Below are 16,855 nucleotides of genomic sequence, written 5' to 3'. Positions count from 1 at the left end.
AAATTTATTTAATAATGAAAATTAAATAAAAAATGGAGCTAAATTGAATTGCGACTTTTTATTCAAGATTCGGTCATATAAATTGAGAGATAATTCAACCTAAAAGAAATAGATATTAAAAAAGGAGAAGAAAAGGCCTTTTCAGCCTCATCTTTTGGCTTTTATCAACATATATAAACGATTCAATTGTGAAATTTTATTAACTTTTCAGTAAATGACAATGTTTAAAAATGTTACCCTTTTTTTTTTTGAAATTTAAGATTATATTTTTTAATAAATAAAAAATAGAAAAGATGAATTAGAAAATGTTTTGTCAAAAAATGGGATAATAACTTTGCTTGGCGACGAAGAAGAGGATCAGATCAACAAACAGATCCAAATACAGCTGATAGTCAAAATATCTTTGACTCAGACACGTGTAAGCTTAAGACGAAATGGACAACCCCACATGACATGATAGTGCCACGTGGGATAAAAAAGGATGGGTCCACAAGCTTTTTTTACTACCTCGGTACTCACTTATTTTTATTTTTTAGTAATATGTAAATCTCACAATCAAATGAACTGCAAAATTTTTATTTTTATTTTTGTATTCTAATACTTTCTATATAATTGCTTATTTTATTTTATTAATCTCAAATCTAATATCTAAAAACGAAAAATAAAAAATAACAAGGTGACACTTACAGAGATTTTAAATTAAGATGAATTGCATCGAAATAGAGAAATAATTTTAGGTTTTATTTATGATAAAATTTTAATAAATAAGAATATCTACATGCATGCATTCCCACGGGGTATTATTGAAAAGGTGAGTGATGGTGAAATGGAGATGTATTAATTCATCAAATCTTCTGTTTGTCCAATCCAATCTCAAATGTAACATCAAGCATCAATTTGTCAAAACCTCATACTATCTCCTTTTTAATGATATTAAAAGGCATTGATTGTATAATTGCCTAAAGTCCTTAAAGAAATTGTAAGATTATATATTATTATATTGATAAAATTGTGATTTGGCTTCAACTTTTATTTGAGTGTAAAAATTACTAAATGAATTTAATTTATATATTAAAATATTTTTAAAAATAATACACTAACTTATTCATATTATTTTATTATATTACTGTATATATTCCAATATATTAATATTTCATGTTGTATAAATTTTATATATTGGTAAATTCATGACTTTTCAAAATTTATTTTTATTTTTCTTACACTATAAATATTGTTGTATTTAAATGAGGAAATCCACTTCAAAAGCACGCGATTTTAACTAAAACACAGTTTTATTTTTTGGGTGATATATAAGTTCGCAATGCCTAGAATTAAATATTGTTTAAAGAAATTTGCACAAATGTATTGCTTTCTGCTTTTCTATTTATGGCAGTGAAACGTGACTAGTAAGTTGAGTGTTGTCTTCCTACACTAAAGTATAAGCATGAAGCTAGATAGGACAAGTAATATATTGTTAAATTTATAATCACTCCATAACTGGTACTGTCTCCTTTATCACCTCTCCCGTTTCACTATGAATATATAATATTCAAAACTATTACCACTTTCATTGATATTTGATACATTCATCCTTACCCCACTCGGTCTATTTCAATTTAAATTTTGCTATTTATTTTTAAGGGTGAGTATTTGGTACACTGGCAGTGTAATTTTTTTATTTCATATGCAACTTTAAAAAATTAACATGTGTCTTTTTTTAAAAATATTTATTTATTAATATTTTACTATATTTCTATAGGACACTTGTCAACCCCTAATCATGCTTGTGGAGTTTAAAAACTCCACTAATAGTGTAGTAAATAAATTCCCTATCTTTAATGTTTTCAAAATTTAAAATTAAATAAATATTTAAACATGAATCTTAATAAAATAAACATAAATATATGAATTTTTCCATTTTTCATTTTTACCCTTTTAACATTTTATATATGTAAAGATAAAATTATAATTTAATATGGTGAAACGAGTGGGATAGGACAAGCAATTGTTATAACTAACTCCATGCCCATTATCCAAACAACAACAACAACAACAAAAAACTACTTCATTCAAAATCCATCTACGGTTAAAAAAAAAAAAAAAAGTTCAAAATCCATCTAGTGATTTAGATTTTCTCATCTCTAACTCCTAAGAATACTATGACATCTCTTATATTTTTATGGACAAGGTAAATATAAATATAAATATATATATATATATATATAAATTATTAAAGATTGATAAAACAAAGTATATTTGAGAAAGTGTTGTAAATTATGGTTTAATAATTTTAAGTGATTAAATATAAACTTTTTTAATTTAAAAGATGATAAATTGGACGATTGAGTATTAGTTCGATTAACAATAGGATGCGAGTTTGAATGTGTTGAAGTCCATTATCTTCTTATATATGAATTAAGAATGAGTTATAAACATTGTGTTAAAAAATAAATATAATCAAAATAATATTCAAAAAAAATCGCAAACGGAGCTCATTCCTTAAAAGCATAAACGTTTGAGATGTAGCTTTATTTTGGAAACCAAGCTTTCGTCAACTAAAGAAATGAATCATTTTAATCGTATTTTTTATAATAATGTAATTTCTAAATTTATCTTTAGTCTAATAAGTGAAGAAAGCATAAAGGAACTTATTTTCCTTTTAATCACTTATTTTCAATTGAAGGCAGTAAAGAAAAAAAAGTGGGATTATTTAATTACTTTGCCTAACAATGATTAAAAAAACAGTAAATATAAAGAAAATAATGATTGGGTTAAGATTGGGAGGATTTGTATTCCCTCACTGCTCCCTACAACAGCCATACACGTCACCAAAGAGGGTTAAATTTAAGCTTAAAAGGAGAAAGGGGTCCCACCTAACTGTCGGAATTATTTGACTAAACAAGTCGTCTTCAAATTACTCAGTCTATCTATGCATAATGTCATATTAAAATTATATAAAAATGACATGAGATATTTATTGAAATTATAAAAATTATTATATAATAGGTTCAAATATAATTGTAGTTGGATTTTTATTAATTTTATATGAAAATATTTTTATAATGATATAATGTAGTATATATAAATAAGTATTTTTAATATTTTGTAATTAAATTAATGCCCAATTAACTTATAACATTAATTTAATCAAAACTTATAGATGCATGTATTTACTATATAAATTACTCTAAACCTTTTATAACTAAAAGAAATACTCTAAAATTGACGTATTTTTAAACAATAATAAATTTAAATGGTAATGGATAAATTAGAAGAGGGAAAGGACCCTAATCTAGAACATAAAAAATTATACTAAGAAAAGAAATACTCATTGCATCAGCTAAGAACAAACTAGCAATGGCTCTAGGAGGTACCTCATAGATGTACAACCCGCCAACCAATCATCAACAATTTTTATTTTATTTTTATCTTTTGACATTGATCATATTGCTTCCACTTAAACTATAGTGAGGATGTAAGTCCTCTGGTGATCATTTGCACCGCAGTAAATGAATTGGATTTTTTTACAAATCTCTGCATTAAATATATTTAAATTATTCAAGTAGTGTATATATATACATATTAAAATTTTTATTATTGTATTTTAAATGAAAAATTTGAAAGATTTGCAAAATTAGTCCCAATTTAAAATTGTAAACAAGTGTTCATTAATTATTTAGCCAATAAAATTCGATGTTTGTATTTGGTTCAAATGTTTTACTCTCTGAGTGTGATGCTGTTTTTGGGAAGGTAACAAAATCCGTGATTCGAATTTAATTTTGATTGTTGGGATTTGGTTTGCTAACTTCGATATCTCATTTATTATGCAGTCAGAGTTGTTTTAAATTCTACAATATTTTTATTCCTTTTTTTTTTCGTCTATCAAATAGCAATAATAATATAGGCATTTGTTATGGGGGGTATTAAAGGAGGAGAGCCTATGCATTCACGTGCTTCATGACTTCGTTATCTGATGATGACGATTATCAAATTAATGCATAAAATCGTTGAATCCTATTATTATTTAAATTTTAAAAAAAGGCAAATTAATTCACAAACATGGCCTGATACCGAGCACCACCCCCACCAAGGGGCCAAGCAATTAGGTTGAGAATCCCGTAAGGTCGAGGCACCCTAAGCCATCCAAAGGGCCAATGGCGGACCTTCTAGGCCATGGTCTCTAAACCACAGACACCCACACCTTCATACAAAAGGACCCAACATGTGGGTGTCTAAGCCACCCCCACCTTTCCCCGGCCCCTACCCTTTACCCCTAAAGTCCTATATGGTTTTTTCTGATTCCTTTTCAGTTGCAATCAATGTGTTTCACTATCCTACTATGATACAGTAATTAATATTCAAAGATTTGCCATTGCCATAGGCTGCTCTTTGTTGACATCAACCGTGTTTATTTTTTACCACTAAGATTTACCTACTCTAGCCTGCCATCCTAGGCTACTACTTAAACCGTGGATTAGCACTTTATTGGTTTGATACTTGTTGGTTTCAATGATGAGGTGGTAGTTGGTTAAGACTTGAGATCATATGTGATGATGGTGATAATCATTAAATTCATTTAGCCTGATGAACGGCTGAGATGAATCGAATAAAAGGACTGATGAAAAGTATGATGAGATGCAGAACATGCAAAAATAATAAGGGATGATATAATATAATATCCCCTGGCGCCTACCGGGGATATATGAATCATGCATGAATAACAGATAAACCCCCAAAGGTGGTTTGTTTTTTTCAACTCTGACAAACATTAATACTCTCGGGGGACGCGGAGGAAGAGCACGTACTTTAAGAAACCACCTTGATTCCAGTTCACGCATCAAGATGGCGCGTGAAGGTAGCGGTATTCAAACTGCATGGAGCCATGAAAGGGCATGGTGTGAGATAACAGGTCGGTGGGATAACGTGGTGGAGACAGAAAGGAGAAGGGAGGTGATCGTTGACCGGTAACGTGAAAAATCAACCAACACGTGCCGGTTAAACAGGTTAAAATTCCTTCGAATTACCATTTCCAATGGATATAAATATTCAGTGGAAGAAAAGCTTAGCTCTGGGTTTCTCAAAGAGAGAGAGAGAGTGAGAGAGACAAGGAGCAGTAGATCTCAAGCCTTGCACAGATCTTTTTGGGGGTGTTATTAATGGAAAATGGAAATGGAAAAAGGGCAGAGAAAGGAGCTAAATACCACTAACTTGTCGTATTTGATCCCATGCTCTTCGTATCTTTAAAGCTTTGATCCCTACCCTTTTGTCCTCTGTCGCAACCTTAGATCGATCAAAACGAAACCCTTCTTTCCTATTCCTTTTCTCTTCATCTTATGGGTAAAAGATAAATAAAGGTGGAATTGGATAAAGAGATAAAAGAGCAACGGGAAACGAGAAAGAAAGGGGAAAGGAGAGTGAGTGTCCTTGTTACATTTTTTTCTCTTTTTGGAGTGCACTGAAACATGGGTACGGGTTGGAGAAGAGCCTTTTGCACTACAATCCCTAGAGACCCTGAAAACACTGTTATAGATAAGCAACATCAGAGTCCAAGTCCTAGCCCCAGGAATTGTGCCAAGCTGAGCTTTTTTTCTACTGGAAGTAACCCTTCTACGCCCCGTTTCCAATCTCAACCGGTTTCTAGCCCCAGTCTTCGTTGCCGCACTACTGTTGAACCGTCTTCCACAAATGAAAGTCCCACTCTCCATTGCAAAACCACCCCTAGAGCAGCCACTAAAAGTCCTAAACCAATTCTATCCTCCAATCCTTCCTCTCCTCGTTCCCCTCTCAAGCTTTCACTTTTCCGTAACAGCTTCAAGTTCAGGGTAAGCAATATCAAAATTCTGACAGTCAAAATGTGGTTAAATATTAAATATTTTGATGGCTTAAAGACTGATGTTTCGGGTTTTTTTTTTGTTTGCTTGAATTTGGCAGAGTAGCTGTGGAATCTGTTTGAACAGCGTGAAGACAGGTCAAGGAACTGCCATTTACACAGCTGAATGTGCACATGCCTTTCATTTCCCATGCATCGCTGCTCATGTTCGTAAACATGATTCCCTCGTTTGCCCGGTGTGTAATACCACCTGGAAAGATGTTCCTCTTCTCTCCATCCACAGAAACTCAGCTCCTCAAAACGACACACCTCTGATCGAAAACACCACCCCTAGAATTGAAGAAAAAAAAATCATTGAATCTTGTTCGCCCAGAATTGTCAACCAGCCGGAACCAAAACCCAAACAGAAACCCAAAGCCAAACCGTCCGATTTAAGATCCTACGATGACGATGAGCCATTGCTATCCCCAACCGCCGGTGCTCGTTTTATTCCCATCCCAGAAGCTGATGAAAACATCGAACAAGAAGAAGACGACGACGACGTCGAGGAGTTCCAAGGGTTCTTCGTTAATCCCAAATCTTCATCCGCCGTCAAATCCGATGATGTACTCTCGTTCAAAGGCCGTGATTTTAGGAATGTCCAGGTCAGATTATCTCCCGAAACGGCGGTCGTTTCAGTGGGCCGTGGATACGAAACTTATGCTGTGGCTTTGAAAATCAAGGCTCCACCTCCCCCCGCTAAAATATTGGCTCCTTCGAGGAATAGTAGCAATTCGACGTCGCATTTGGACCCTTCTCATCGTGCGCCTATCGATTTGGTTACGGTTCTTGATGTCAGCGGTAGCATGACCGGCGCTAAGCTCCAGATGTTGAAACGCGCCATGCGTTTAGTCATTTCGTCGCTCGGCTCGGCTGATAGGCTTTCCATCGTGGCTTTCTCGGTTACTTCGAAACGGTTATTGCCTTTGCGGAGGATGACGGCTCAGGGTCAACGAGCTGCTCGGCGCATTATTGACCGGCTCGCCTGCGGTCAAGGAACCAGCGTTGGCGATGCGTTGAGGAAGGCAACCAAAGTTCTTGAGGGTCGGAGGGAAAGAAATCCAGTTGCTAGCATAATGTTGTTGTCCGACGGTCAGGATGAAAGAGTCCAATCCAACGCTTCCAATCAACGGCACCATTCAAGCCACGCCTCGTCCACTCGTTTCGCCCACATTGAAATCCCGGTTCACGCGTTCGGGTTCGGGCAGAGCGGCGGGTACAGTCATGAGCCAGCTGAGGATGCGTTTGCCAAATGCGTTGGTGGGTTATTGAGCGTTGTGGTCCAAGATTTGAGAATCCAGCTCAGCTTCGCATCCGGCTCTGCACCAGCTGAAATAACAGCCGTTTATTCATGTAACGGGAAGCCTACTGTTTTAACTTCCGGCTCCGTCCGGCTAGGCGATTTATACGCTGAGGAAGAAAGGGAATTGCTCGTGGAACTGAAAGTCCCAACTTCGGCGGTTGGATCCAGCCACGTGATGTGCGTTCGCTGTCTTTACAAGGATCCCGCCACACAAGAAGTCGTGTACGGCAGAGATCAAGCGCTTCTCGTACCTCGGCCCAACGACGTTCGATCATCGGCTCCTAAAATCGAACAGTTGAGATTCTTTTTCATCTCGACTCGAGCCATAGCCGAGGCGAGAAGGCTGATAGAGTGCAGTAACGACTTGACAAGCGCTTACCATTTGTTGGGCTCGGCTCGAGCCTTGTTGATGCAGTCGAATTCGCAGTCGGCCGAAGAGTATGCCAGAGGGTTAGAAGTTGAGTTGGCGGAATTGCATTGGAGGAAACAGCAGATGATGGAAATCCAACGACGGAGGGTGAACGAAAGGGAAAGGGAAAGAGAAAGGGAGTCGATGACAGTGGTGATGGATGAAAACGGAGAGCCACTTACGCCGTCTTCGGCTTGGAGAGCGGCTGAGAAGTTGGCTAAAGTCGCCATGATGAAGAAGTCGTTGAATAGAGTCAGCGATTTACACGGCTTCGAAAATGCTAGATTTTAGTTGCCCTTTTCCTTTTAAATATTATTAAAAAAATCTAGTTATATCATTATAGGGGAACATGCTGGTGGCAGCAGACGGCGCGGGCATTTCTGCCATGAACTAAAAACTAAAAATTCAAGCATTTGATTGATGGGTGGCTTCAAATGGAAAATACTCTTCTGTTTTTGGTTCTAAATTAAAATCCCCATTTTAATTTGTTTAGGGAAATGTATGTATCATCATCATCATCATCATCATCATCAGCTTACAAAGTTGTAAATGCTTAGTATTATAATTGGGTTGCTGTTTTCTTGGCTTTTTTATGGAGTAATTAGTGGGGTTTTAATCCTTTATTATTTTGATGTAGTTTAAAAAGTTATCCTTTAGGAAAAAGGAAAAAAGTGGGAAATGGTGTAAGAATGATTGGGGTAACTTGGACTTGGAATTGATAAATGATGAATGAATCATTTTCTTCTTTTTATATTCTCTTTGTTTTATTTTTATATTTTTGCTTTTGGATCCCTGAATTATAACCACAACTGAACCTTCTTTCTTGTGTTTCAGAGTTCTGACATATATATGATGGGCTTCACCTCCTCATTATTATTTTTCCTGACAATTGGAGTATCTTATATATATACCATGTGATAACCATATATTATATTAATACAGCTTGGAAATGAAAATGGTCTGCCCAAAACATGAGAAATTAACCCTGAAACTTTATGTTTTTTAAAATGCAAAATTGATGGTTTTGTGGTTGATTTTCATAAGCTTGTTGAGCTTGCATTATCACAGATCGGAGTCTCCATCAACACTTTCACAACCACAAACAAACAAACGCCGGGGATTTATCTGATCAGACATGGTAACCGGCATAGATGTAGATGTTATAGTGTCCAGCCTTAAGTAGGGTCCATTTCCACAACGCTTTTCCTTTCTTTTTGCTTAGCCTTGGGCAGTAGCAGAAATAAAAGAGTTTTTTACCTGTAATACCTTATCCTATCAACTTGTGGGCAGCCTCTGAGGAAGGGAAGGTCCACGTTTGCTTCGCTTTATGAACACGGGTCTTACTTGTTATTGTTATAAAGTACACACATTTGTTACGTGTTTTCAAGAGGAGAAAAATAGAAAAATTTGTGAGCCTTTGTTGAATTTTGGAACTAAGAAAAAATGGGTTTTCTGGTTTTCCATATGTTGAAAAAAAGCTCCTCATTTCGCAGCTTAGGGTGATTAGCCTTGAAGGGAGAGAGCCCTTTAGGTCCAGTTTTGTCGGAGGGGATCTAACTCTTAGAAATGGGGAAGGAGTAGGGACCCAAAAGATTTTCATGTTTTTCAATTTTGGGTCCCTTTGCAAATCCCCCAAATTCCTAAAGATTCTTGCAGGAAAGTTCCAAACTCCTAGCCAAGGTTAAAACATAATCCAATATATAATCCTGTAGATGGCCGTATAATTGGAAAAAGGCTTGTATCAAGGAGTTTACGTTGTGCTGTTTATTTAGTATGACATGTTAACAGAATTTGGCAGTGTATTTCGTTTCAAACTGATAGATGATGTTCATGCAATTTAAACCAAAATGCCAAACCAATCACAATTTGCCTTAGCTTGCAAGTCTTCTTAGTAGCGCAATTAGTGCTATTCTTTGTCAAAAAACGTATTCAAAACATCATGGACCCAAAACATTGCAGGTATTATAATGACGGAGAAGGGAACCGGTGGTTACAAAAACCTGCACGTCTTCTCATTTTCTAGCTCGGTTGTCCTTGGATTCAAAGCTCATAGCTGGTTTGTCCTGGGTGATAATATCAATTGGTGCCAAATGACAAAAATAAATGGTCCTATGTGTGAAGTCTCTGTCAGCATTATTGGTGAATAACGATAGCTGGGAGGGGGGGTCTAACCATAATTGGTTGATCTCTCATCTGATATTTGATGAACCATGTGGTTTTCATGGACCTTATTGTACAGTCAGGGTTCCCTTTTGGAGTCTTACTGTTGTCAGTGTGATTCCAAAGGCTATAACGATATATATCAGCCATTAAACTATCTTAGTTAGCAGGCAAGGTGTACCCTCCCTAGTTTGTATGTCTTCTTCCTTTTGGTTTTGAAAGAAATTCATTGGTCACAAAATTGTCTGCCATGGAGGCACCTGTTTGCACCCAATCCTCCACATATTGCTTCATTTGTCCTCTGGTGCAAGCCATGGACAACTGCAGCTCAGCTCAGCTTGGTTCCCAATCAACCTTTTCAAAAGGATTATAACTAAACTTCAAGTTTGAGAACACAAAGGCAGAGTGTTTTAGGCTGTAACTTCAGGTTTGCCCATAGATCATAGCCCATATGAATAGAAATACTTAGTATAGCCCAGAATTTAACTTCCATTGCTGCCCCTGATAGTAAGATTCCCAACCTCCACTATCCTGTAATGATAAACAAAATGAATTAAGCCCATATATGTGTATAGAGTGATTCCATTTATGGCTTTTTTTAACATTCCCTGGGAATCACACAAATACTTTATACCAAGTCTTTCACAAATTGCAAGCCAAGTAGAACAGCCAGGTATTTCAGACAGCCAAGGTGTACATCTAACCAATACATATTCATATTGCCGGTTCTACAGTCCACTTTCCCATGTAGTTCGTCGGTGAAACCAACGATTCTCTAAGAAATAGAGGAATATTTTGTTTCTAGATAGATTTCTATCAATGCAATGAAAGAACCATCCCTTCCCTGTTTCACTTTTGGGTTGGCTGTTTATAGACCGTACCTATCATTTTTTGGGGGTCATAATCAGCAATGCAGTTCACTTAACAAAAAAGAAAAAATAAATCTGAATAAATAATTTTACAGAGAATTTCAGCTTGATATTAAAACAAGTAGTGAATTAATTACAATGATTTATATTGTTCAAATAGGTATCTTACATTCTATAGATGAATGATACAGGGATCAAACTCACTTCATACTGCACACTACAAAGCCGAAAAAACACTAACAATCATGTTGTAGGACTGTGAAGTCAAATGAGATTCAAGCACAAGCGTCTGAATTGCACAAATTAATGAATTGAAAGATGACCCCACAAGGACCCTAAATAGATTAGTTACTCCACTAGAAACTCATGACAATGTGAGGAAAATTTCCTCTTATTTGACTGTGAGGGAGTGTAATTGGTCGTAACGCAAGAGATTCTATATTGACACTTACTTTTGGCTTTGTTCCACCTTGGCTCGAATTTTCTGCTCGAAAAGTGATATATCTGACTCGAGGCCAAACATTCTGTTAAGTGCATGCATGTTCTCAAGGGTCTCACTGAGAGTTCGATCGTCGCTACCGTCACACCTCAGGTGCTGCATTGGACCATGGAGAAGTTTATTCACAATTCCCCGGCTGAGATCATCCACAGCCCTCCTTGTTTTCTTAGGGATATCTTCACCCATCTTTGATAAGCATTTCTCCAACTCTGCAACTCGAATTCTCTCTGCGTAGGCTCTCAACTTCTTGATGGTTGGAACAGTTTCCAGTGAATCCCTCCATGCTTCAAACTGTTTCGATTCCTCAGCAATAATGGCCTGAGCTTCCATTGCTTTTCGTAGTCGGTCCTCTTTATTAGCAGCTACAACCTCCTTCAGGTCATCAACATTGTAGAGACGTGCACCTTCAACATCTGAGACACATGATCCCACATTTCGTGGAACAGAGATATCAACGAAGAGCCTTAAACCGCCAACTTCAGAACTGACAGGGGAGATCCTTGACATGCTCTTTCAGAAACAATGGGGTTTCTGATGCGGTACTGGTGAAGACCACATCAGCTTCAGCTGAACAAGCGAGCATGTCTGTCAAGGGCCTGTAAATAATTTCAACACCTTGCATCTCCTCATGGATTGCTGCAACTTTCTCCTCACTTCTGTTAACAACAACCATCTTGGTGCAACCTTTTGCCACCAAGTGCTTGATCACAAGCTTCCCCATCTTTCCTGCTCCAATAACCAACATTCGAGCAGTAGCATGCGAGGACTCAGGCAGCTTCATTAAAGCCAGTTCAACAGCAGCAGAGCTAACAGAAACAGCCCCAGCAGCAATGTTAGTCTCTGTTCTAACACGCTTCCCAACAGTAATTGCGTGCTTGAACAGCCCACTAATGTTCCTTCCAAAGCCAACAACACCTTGCCCAACTTTGACAACTTGTTTAACTTGTGCAAGGATTTGACCTTCTCCAAGAACAAGAGAGTCAAGACCAGCAGATACTTCAAAGATGTGCTGTGTAGCATCCTTGTTGTACAACAAAAACCGGTGCTCGCAAATCTCTGAAACTGGGATACCACTAGTCTGCAACGAATTTGCAGTTACTTAAACTACTGCCAATTTGGAGTTTTCGTAGAGGTAAATATCACAAACTATAGAGTCCAACGAATAATGTACCTTTGACATCCATTCAGTTACTTCTTTGACTCCACGATGCTGCGATAGAGCCACAACATATATTTCCATCCTGTTGCAGGTGCTGAGAACAGCAGCCTCTTCTATGTGATTCAAACCACATAATTCGGCAATGGCTCGTGGCCATTCTGCTTCAGGAATGGCAAGTTTCTCACGCATCTCCACAGGCGCAGTGTGAACACTAAGTCCTATGACCACAATGCTGCTCCTTTCCTTTGTATACCCTGGTATGGACCAATAGCAAGATTTTCAGGAATATTAACATGTATATTTTGCAGAAAGGATTATACAATGTACATTTGATTAAAATACCTGAAAAAGGGACTTAAATACAGTGAATTCTAAGTTAGAGATAAAAGGGTCCCATATCAAGATTTTGTTCTTAAAATCTAGAAGTTTCCAGACAGTAAAGGCATAAAATAGGGAACCATCAGTATTAGGAGTTTGTTCATGGAGACAATTTCCTTCCATGTTACTCCGACTCTTCAGTTTTTGTGATAGTACCATGTCCCACACATTCTCAGACAAGAGTATCGGGATATGATCCTCCAAGGACCCTCCAATTACATGAAGACTTCAGTAAAAAATTAAATACCCGTGTTGGACATATATCCATATTTGACACCCCTGAGTTCAACCAACATAGCTTTCCTCCCTCTTCTTCAAAGCAAATTCAATAAAAAAGAGATTGATTATGGTTTTATTCATACAATTCCAAGGTATATATAAAGTAAAGAATAGGTTCTATATTTCAAGGCATAGCACAAAGTTTGAATTTTTTCCCCATTCAACCACCTAAAAGAGGCAAATGCATGCTTAGTAGGTTGAAATAAAGCAATTCTTTTGCATAATATTTCTGTTTAGCTCATAAAGTATAAAACTATACAAATATACCAAATACAGAAATAAAACAATTTTAATTTAATTGATGCTCTAAAAAATCTAAATATTATAACTGGTCAAACATGTCTGCTTCTAAACATTGAAACTTTTCAGTCTAATCACATTGTTAAGCAGCAATTCATCCAATTACAAATTCACAATTCAATCTAAAACTGAATAACACAAAATTCAGCCAAAACAAGTGGAGGAGGAAGAAAAAAAAGAAGGAAAATTTAGCAGAAATTAAAGGTAAACGTACTGTCAGCAGCGGAAGTCTTGAGCTGTTCAAGAGCGGAGAGTGCAGAAGCCTTGGAAGGATCCATTTTATCGCCTTCGTTAATGGCGTCGGATTGAGCAACTTCACATCTAACTCCACCAGTCCTCTGAGCCAAAGCTTTTCTTCCACGATTAGGCTTGGAAAAAGCCTTCATTTGCTGGTGAGAAAGAGAACAAGCCCGCAAAGAAGAAGCAGAGGGCGATGAGCAAGAATTGATCAACAAACGCTCCAATTTAGCACCGGAAAAAGTCGAAGAAATCGCCATTGTTTTGGAGAGAGAAAAAACCCGAAAGCTCACGATCCGAAAACCCAAATTAAAGGGAGGAACAGAGCGTGAACTCAAGTATTTGTTTTTGTCCAAGAAAAAGGATGAAAAAGGGCCTCAGGGTAAAGGCTGGAGGTGAACTTAGTTTAATGGGTATGGAATTATAAGCAGAAAATTCAGAATTGACGGGTCGGGTCAATTCAAGCTTTCTGTTTGGGAAAAAGAACAAAAAAAAAAAAAAGTGGGAAAATTCGAGTTATTAACTTATGATATAAAAATGGAGGATTGGGATTGAGATTGGAGGATTCTGATTTTGTTTTCTGAAATATGATTGGCTGAAGAAACACACGTTTTATCCACACTCCTTTTGCCTTCGATTTTCATCCTTTTATAGGGTCCCCCTCTCCTCACCCTACTAATTATTACTTGTTTGGAGAGCAAGAATTTTTAATTTTCCTCTCAACGTTTTTCTTATTGCAATTTGTTCCAACCAGATGTGGTTTGGATTGATGTTTCATTAATCAAGCAAGATTTTAGTTTTTTGTTTTAAAATTTTCTTTAGAGGTTAAATGTTAAAATTAGAACCTCCAATTTCTGATTATAACTGTATAAACTAATCATATTTGATCCTAAGTTCTAACTGTATCAACTTTTAATTTGTTATGAACCAATTCTTTTTTTATAATATTAGACCTCAATTTCAAGTGAAGTACTATATATTTGAAAGCAGGTTAAATATAATCTGGTACTCAAACAAAAGGTTCATTATTCTTAGCAAGTTAATCAAAGTGGTTTTTAATGCTTTAATTGGTAAACTTTGTGATTTACAATAACTTGGACTATCCTACAATTTTATTTTTTATACTTCAATAAATTAATCTACATTTAAATATTATTTCATACACTTAATTTAACTTTAACTAAATTGACATGTCTACTGTTATAATAACAAGAAGAACACGAGCTTGAGTATAATAAAGATTGATGTATAATTATAAGTGTTTTTATCCGTTTTATGGAACCAACAATGTCGCTTCCCAGATTCGAACTTAATTCAAATGCCGAGTCCGCTCCCACTGTGTGTATAATAATACTTTAATTGCATATCAATATATCACTATTATTTAAATAGAGAATGGATGGTATAAAACTGTGATTCCACGTCATCCTTATCCATTTCTAATAGGAGAATGACAAATCAATTTTTTTCCTCTTGATTTTTAGCATTTTTAGTTGGATTTGATTTTTTTTTTCAAGAGGAAAAGGCTGAAAATCAGGAGGAAAAATCTTATTTGTTATTCTCCTATTGGAAAAAAAATAAGGATGACGTGGAATCACATATTCAAACAATCCTTTCTCTATTTAAATAAAATTTTCTTTTATTTTACCCTTTGCCTAACTTAATTATAGGTAAAAATAGAAGGAAAAAATATCAAAAGGAGAGTATCAAAGCATCGTTATAAATACGATTCTTCGAATTTGTCTACATTTACATTATCGTCGTCTAGCTGATGCTAACTAAAGATTGACAGCTTCACATCGTGGACCTCTTCTGGCCATTAAGTTCTTCTTTCCACATAGGCTATATGTATGCATATATATAATATATAGAAAGATAAAATGAAGAAAAGAGATAAGATGGGGCGAGCGGCCATTTGTGGTGGACATTGGGTTTCCAAGATTTCACTTCAACACAGGGATCTCCGGTCGCCACAACTTTTTTTTTTTCCTTACAAGTACTGACTACTGAACTGCCAAACATATAATGTTTTGCTCATAAATTTTCAGTTCACTCTTCAACTCTTAAATGTTACATGAATGAATGATCATGTTACTCATCCAACATGACCCACATTTAAGATGGTACCATACATAATCCCAATAGAACTTCTTAATATATTCATTGACAAAGCACATAAAATTAAGTTATGTAAGATTAGCCATTCATACAAGTTTATTCAGAATCACTTATGTAATGGATTATGATTTTAGTTTGAAAGAAAATTAATAAATTAAATTAGGTATGCATATTTCAATTATATCTTAAAATATCGTGTACAAAGAGTTTTAAAATATAAATTAGTGCGCATAGTATCCGTTTTTATTACGGTTTTTATTTAAAGTTACTTAGAAGTTAAGATGGGTATTCAAATGTTTCCGTAGGCACAGTTGTGATTGTTTGATACTCATAATCAATAATCAAGTGGAAAAATGTGCAGTAGGCACAACTTGGAGAATGTTCCAACCAACTTGAGGCAAATGGTTTTAACAACTCTATCGAATATCAAGGATTTATTAGCCTATCTAAATCTAACCCGACAATCTTGCCTTGATGCTAAAGGATATGCCTATATAATATATATAATTAAATAGATTTTAATACGGAAATGCTTTCTTCATCTTGTTTGTCTTAAAAACTCCCATGGCACAAGACAGAGCACCTGCAATTTTGTGTTCTACAAAAGCAAAAACAGATGTCCAATTAAGAGTCAGACTCGTGCAAGTGCTTAACATGGTGTTATTGGGAAGGTTTTGCTTGGTGTGAAGATTAGGGTTTTCCCAATACTAATAAAGGAAAGCTTTAGCTTGAAAAGGTTAGTTTTTTGTTTTCATTTCAGGTACAAGGTTGTAGTGCATTCCAAGAATCTTACACAAGTTGTCGCTCATAGATTTTAGTTCCATGAGTTCTGCTTTTTGCAACACTGTTCAAGGAAAAAAAAAAACCAGGACTCGGTATTTGGTAAAGCAAAATGAAAACCAGCCTATCTTTTTTGATGTATAAAAGTATCTTTATAAGATCTTGTTCCACAACCTCGGAGCACGGGTCCCGACAAAGCTGATTAAACTATGTGTACAGATTTCAATGAAGTTAATTAGTAATAAAAGGTTTAAAACTTCTAGTCGACAGTAATTAGCATCCATATCAGGTTGTTGGATTCTTCTCACTCTTCCCAGCCAGTTAATGGAATGATGAGTACTAGTTCAGCTGCATATACTTCTAACTGGCTACATCTCTATGGTACTCTCGGATTCGTCGTATACATGAGTACGAGGTATACAAGAAGGAAGCTAATAATAATGATAAGGGAGGCCGAAATTAGAGGCATTTACAAACCATATTGCTATCCATATT

At 35.9% G+C, this 16,855-nt stretch overlaps 2 protein-coding genes across 2 annotated transcripts; one reads left to right on the top strand and one right to left on the bottom strand.

The window, feature by feature from the left end:
* The first annotated feature begins 4,911 nt into the window (after positions 1–4,911).
* On the top strand, positions 4,912–8,332 carry LOC105769569 (E3 ubiquitin-protein ligase WAV3-like). Its single transcript, XM_012590282.2, has 2 exons — positions 4,912–5,822; positions 5,932–8,332. Exons 1-2 carry the CDS (start codon positions 5,463–5,465, stop codon positions 7,870–7,872), a joined length of 2,301 nt encoding a protein of 766 aa, XP_012445736.1. The 5' UTR covers positions 4,912–5,462; the 3' UTR covers positions 7,873–8,332.
* A 2,365-nt stretch (positions 8,333–10,697) lies between these two features.
* LOC105769421 (glutamyl-tRNA reductase 1, chloroplastic) lies at positions 10,698–13,951 on the bottom strand. Its single transcript, XM_012590043.2, is given in 4 exon segments — positions 10,698–11,599; positions 11,601–12,187; positions 12,281–12,522; positions 13,440–13,951. Coding segments are annotated over 4 exon segments (1,653 nt in total). The 5' UTR covers positions 13,723–13,951; the 3' UTR covers positions 10,698–11,058.
* Between the last annotated feature and the right edge of the window lie 2,904 nt (positions 13,952–16,855).

The sequence above is a fragment of the Gossypium raimondii genome, chromosome 5 (genome assembly GCF_025698545.1).
Source record: "Gossypium raimondii isolate GPD5lz chromosome 5, ASM2569854v1, whole genome shotgun sequence".
In the NCBI taxonomy this organism is placed as follows: Eukaryota; Viridiplantae; Streptophyta; class Magnoliopsida; order Malvales; family Malvaceae; genus Gossypium; species Gossypium raimondii.
Note: the sequence above shows the minus strand (reverse complement) of the source record. Positions and strands in the feature narration are given on the sequence as shown.

What these genes read in the sequence shown, in the direction of transcription:
- LOC105769569 (XM_012590282.2), top strand. Translation starts at nt 5,463, where the DNA reads ATGGGTACGGGTTGGAGAAGAGCCTTTTGCACTACAATCCCTAGAGAC. An exon ending in GTAACAGCTTCAAGTTCAGG is followed by an intron (nt 5,823 to 5,931) that starts GTAAGCAATATC and finishes TGAATTTGGCAG; the next exon opens with AGTAGCTGTGGAATCTGTTT.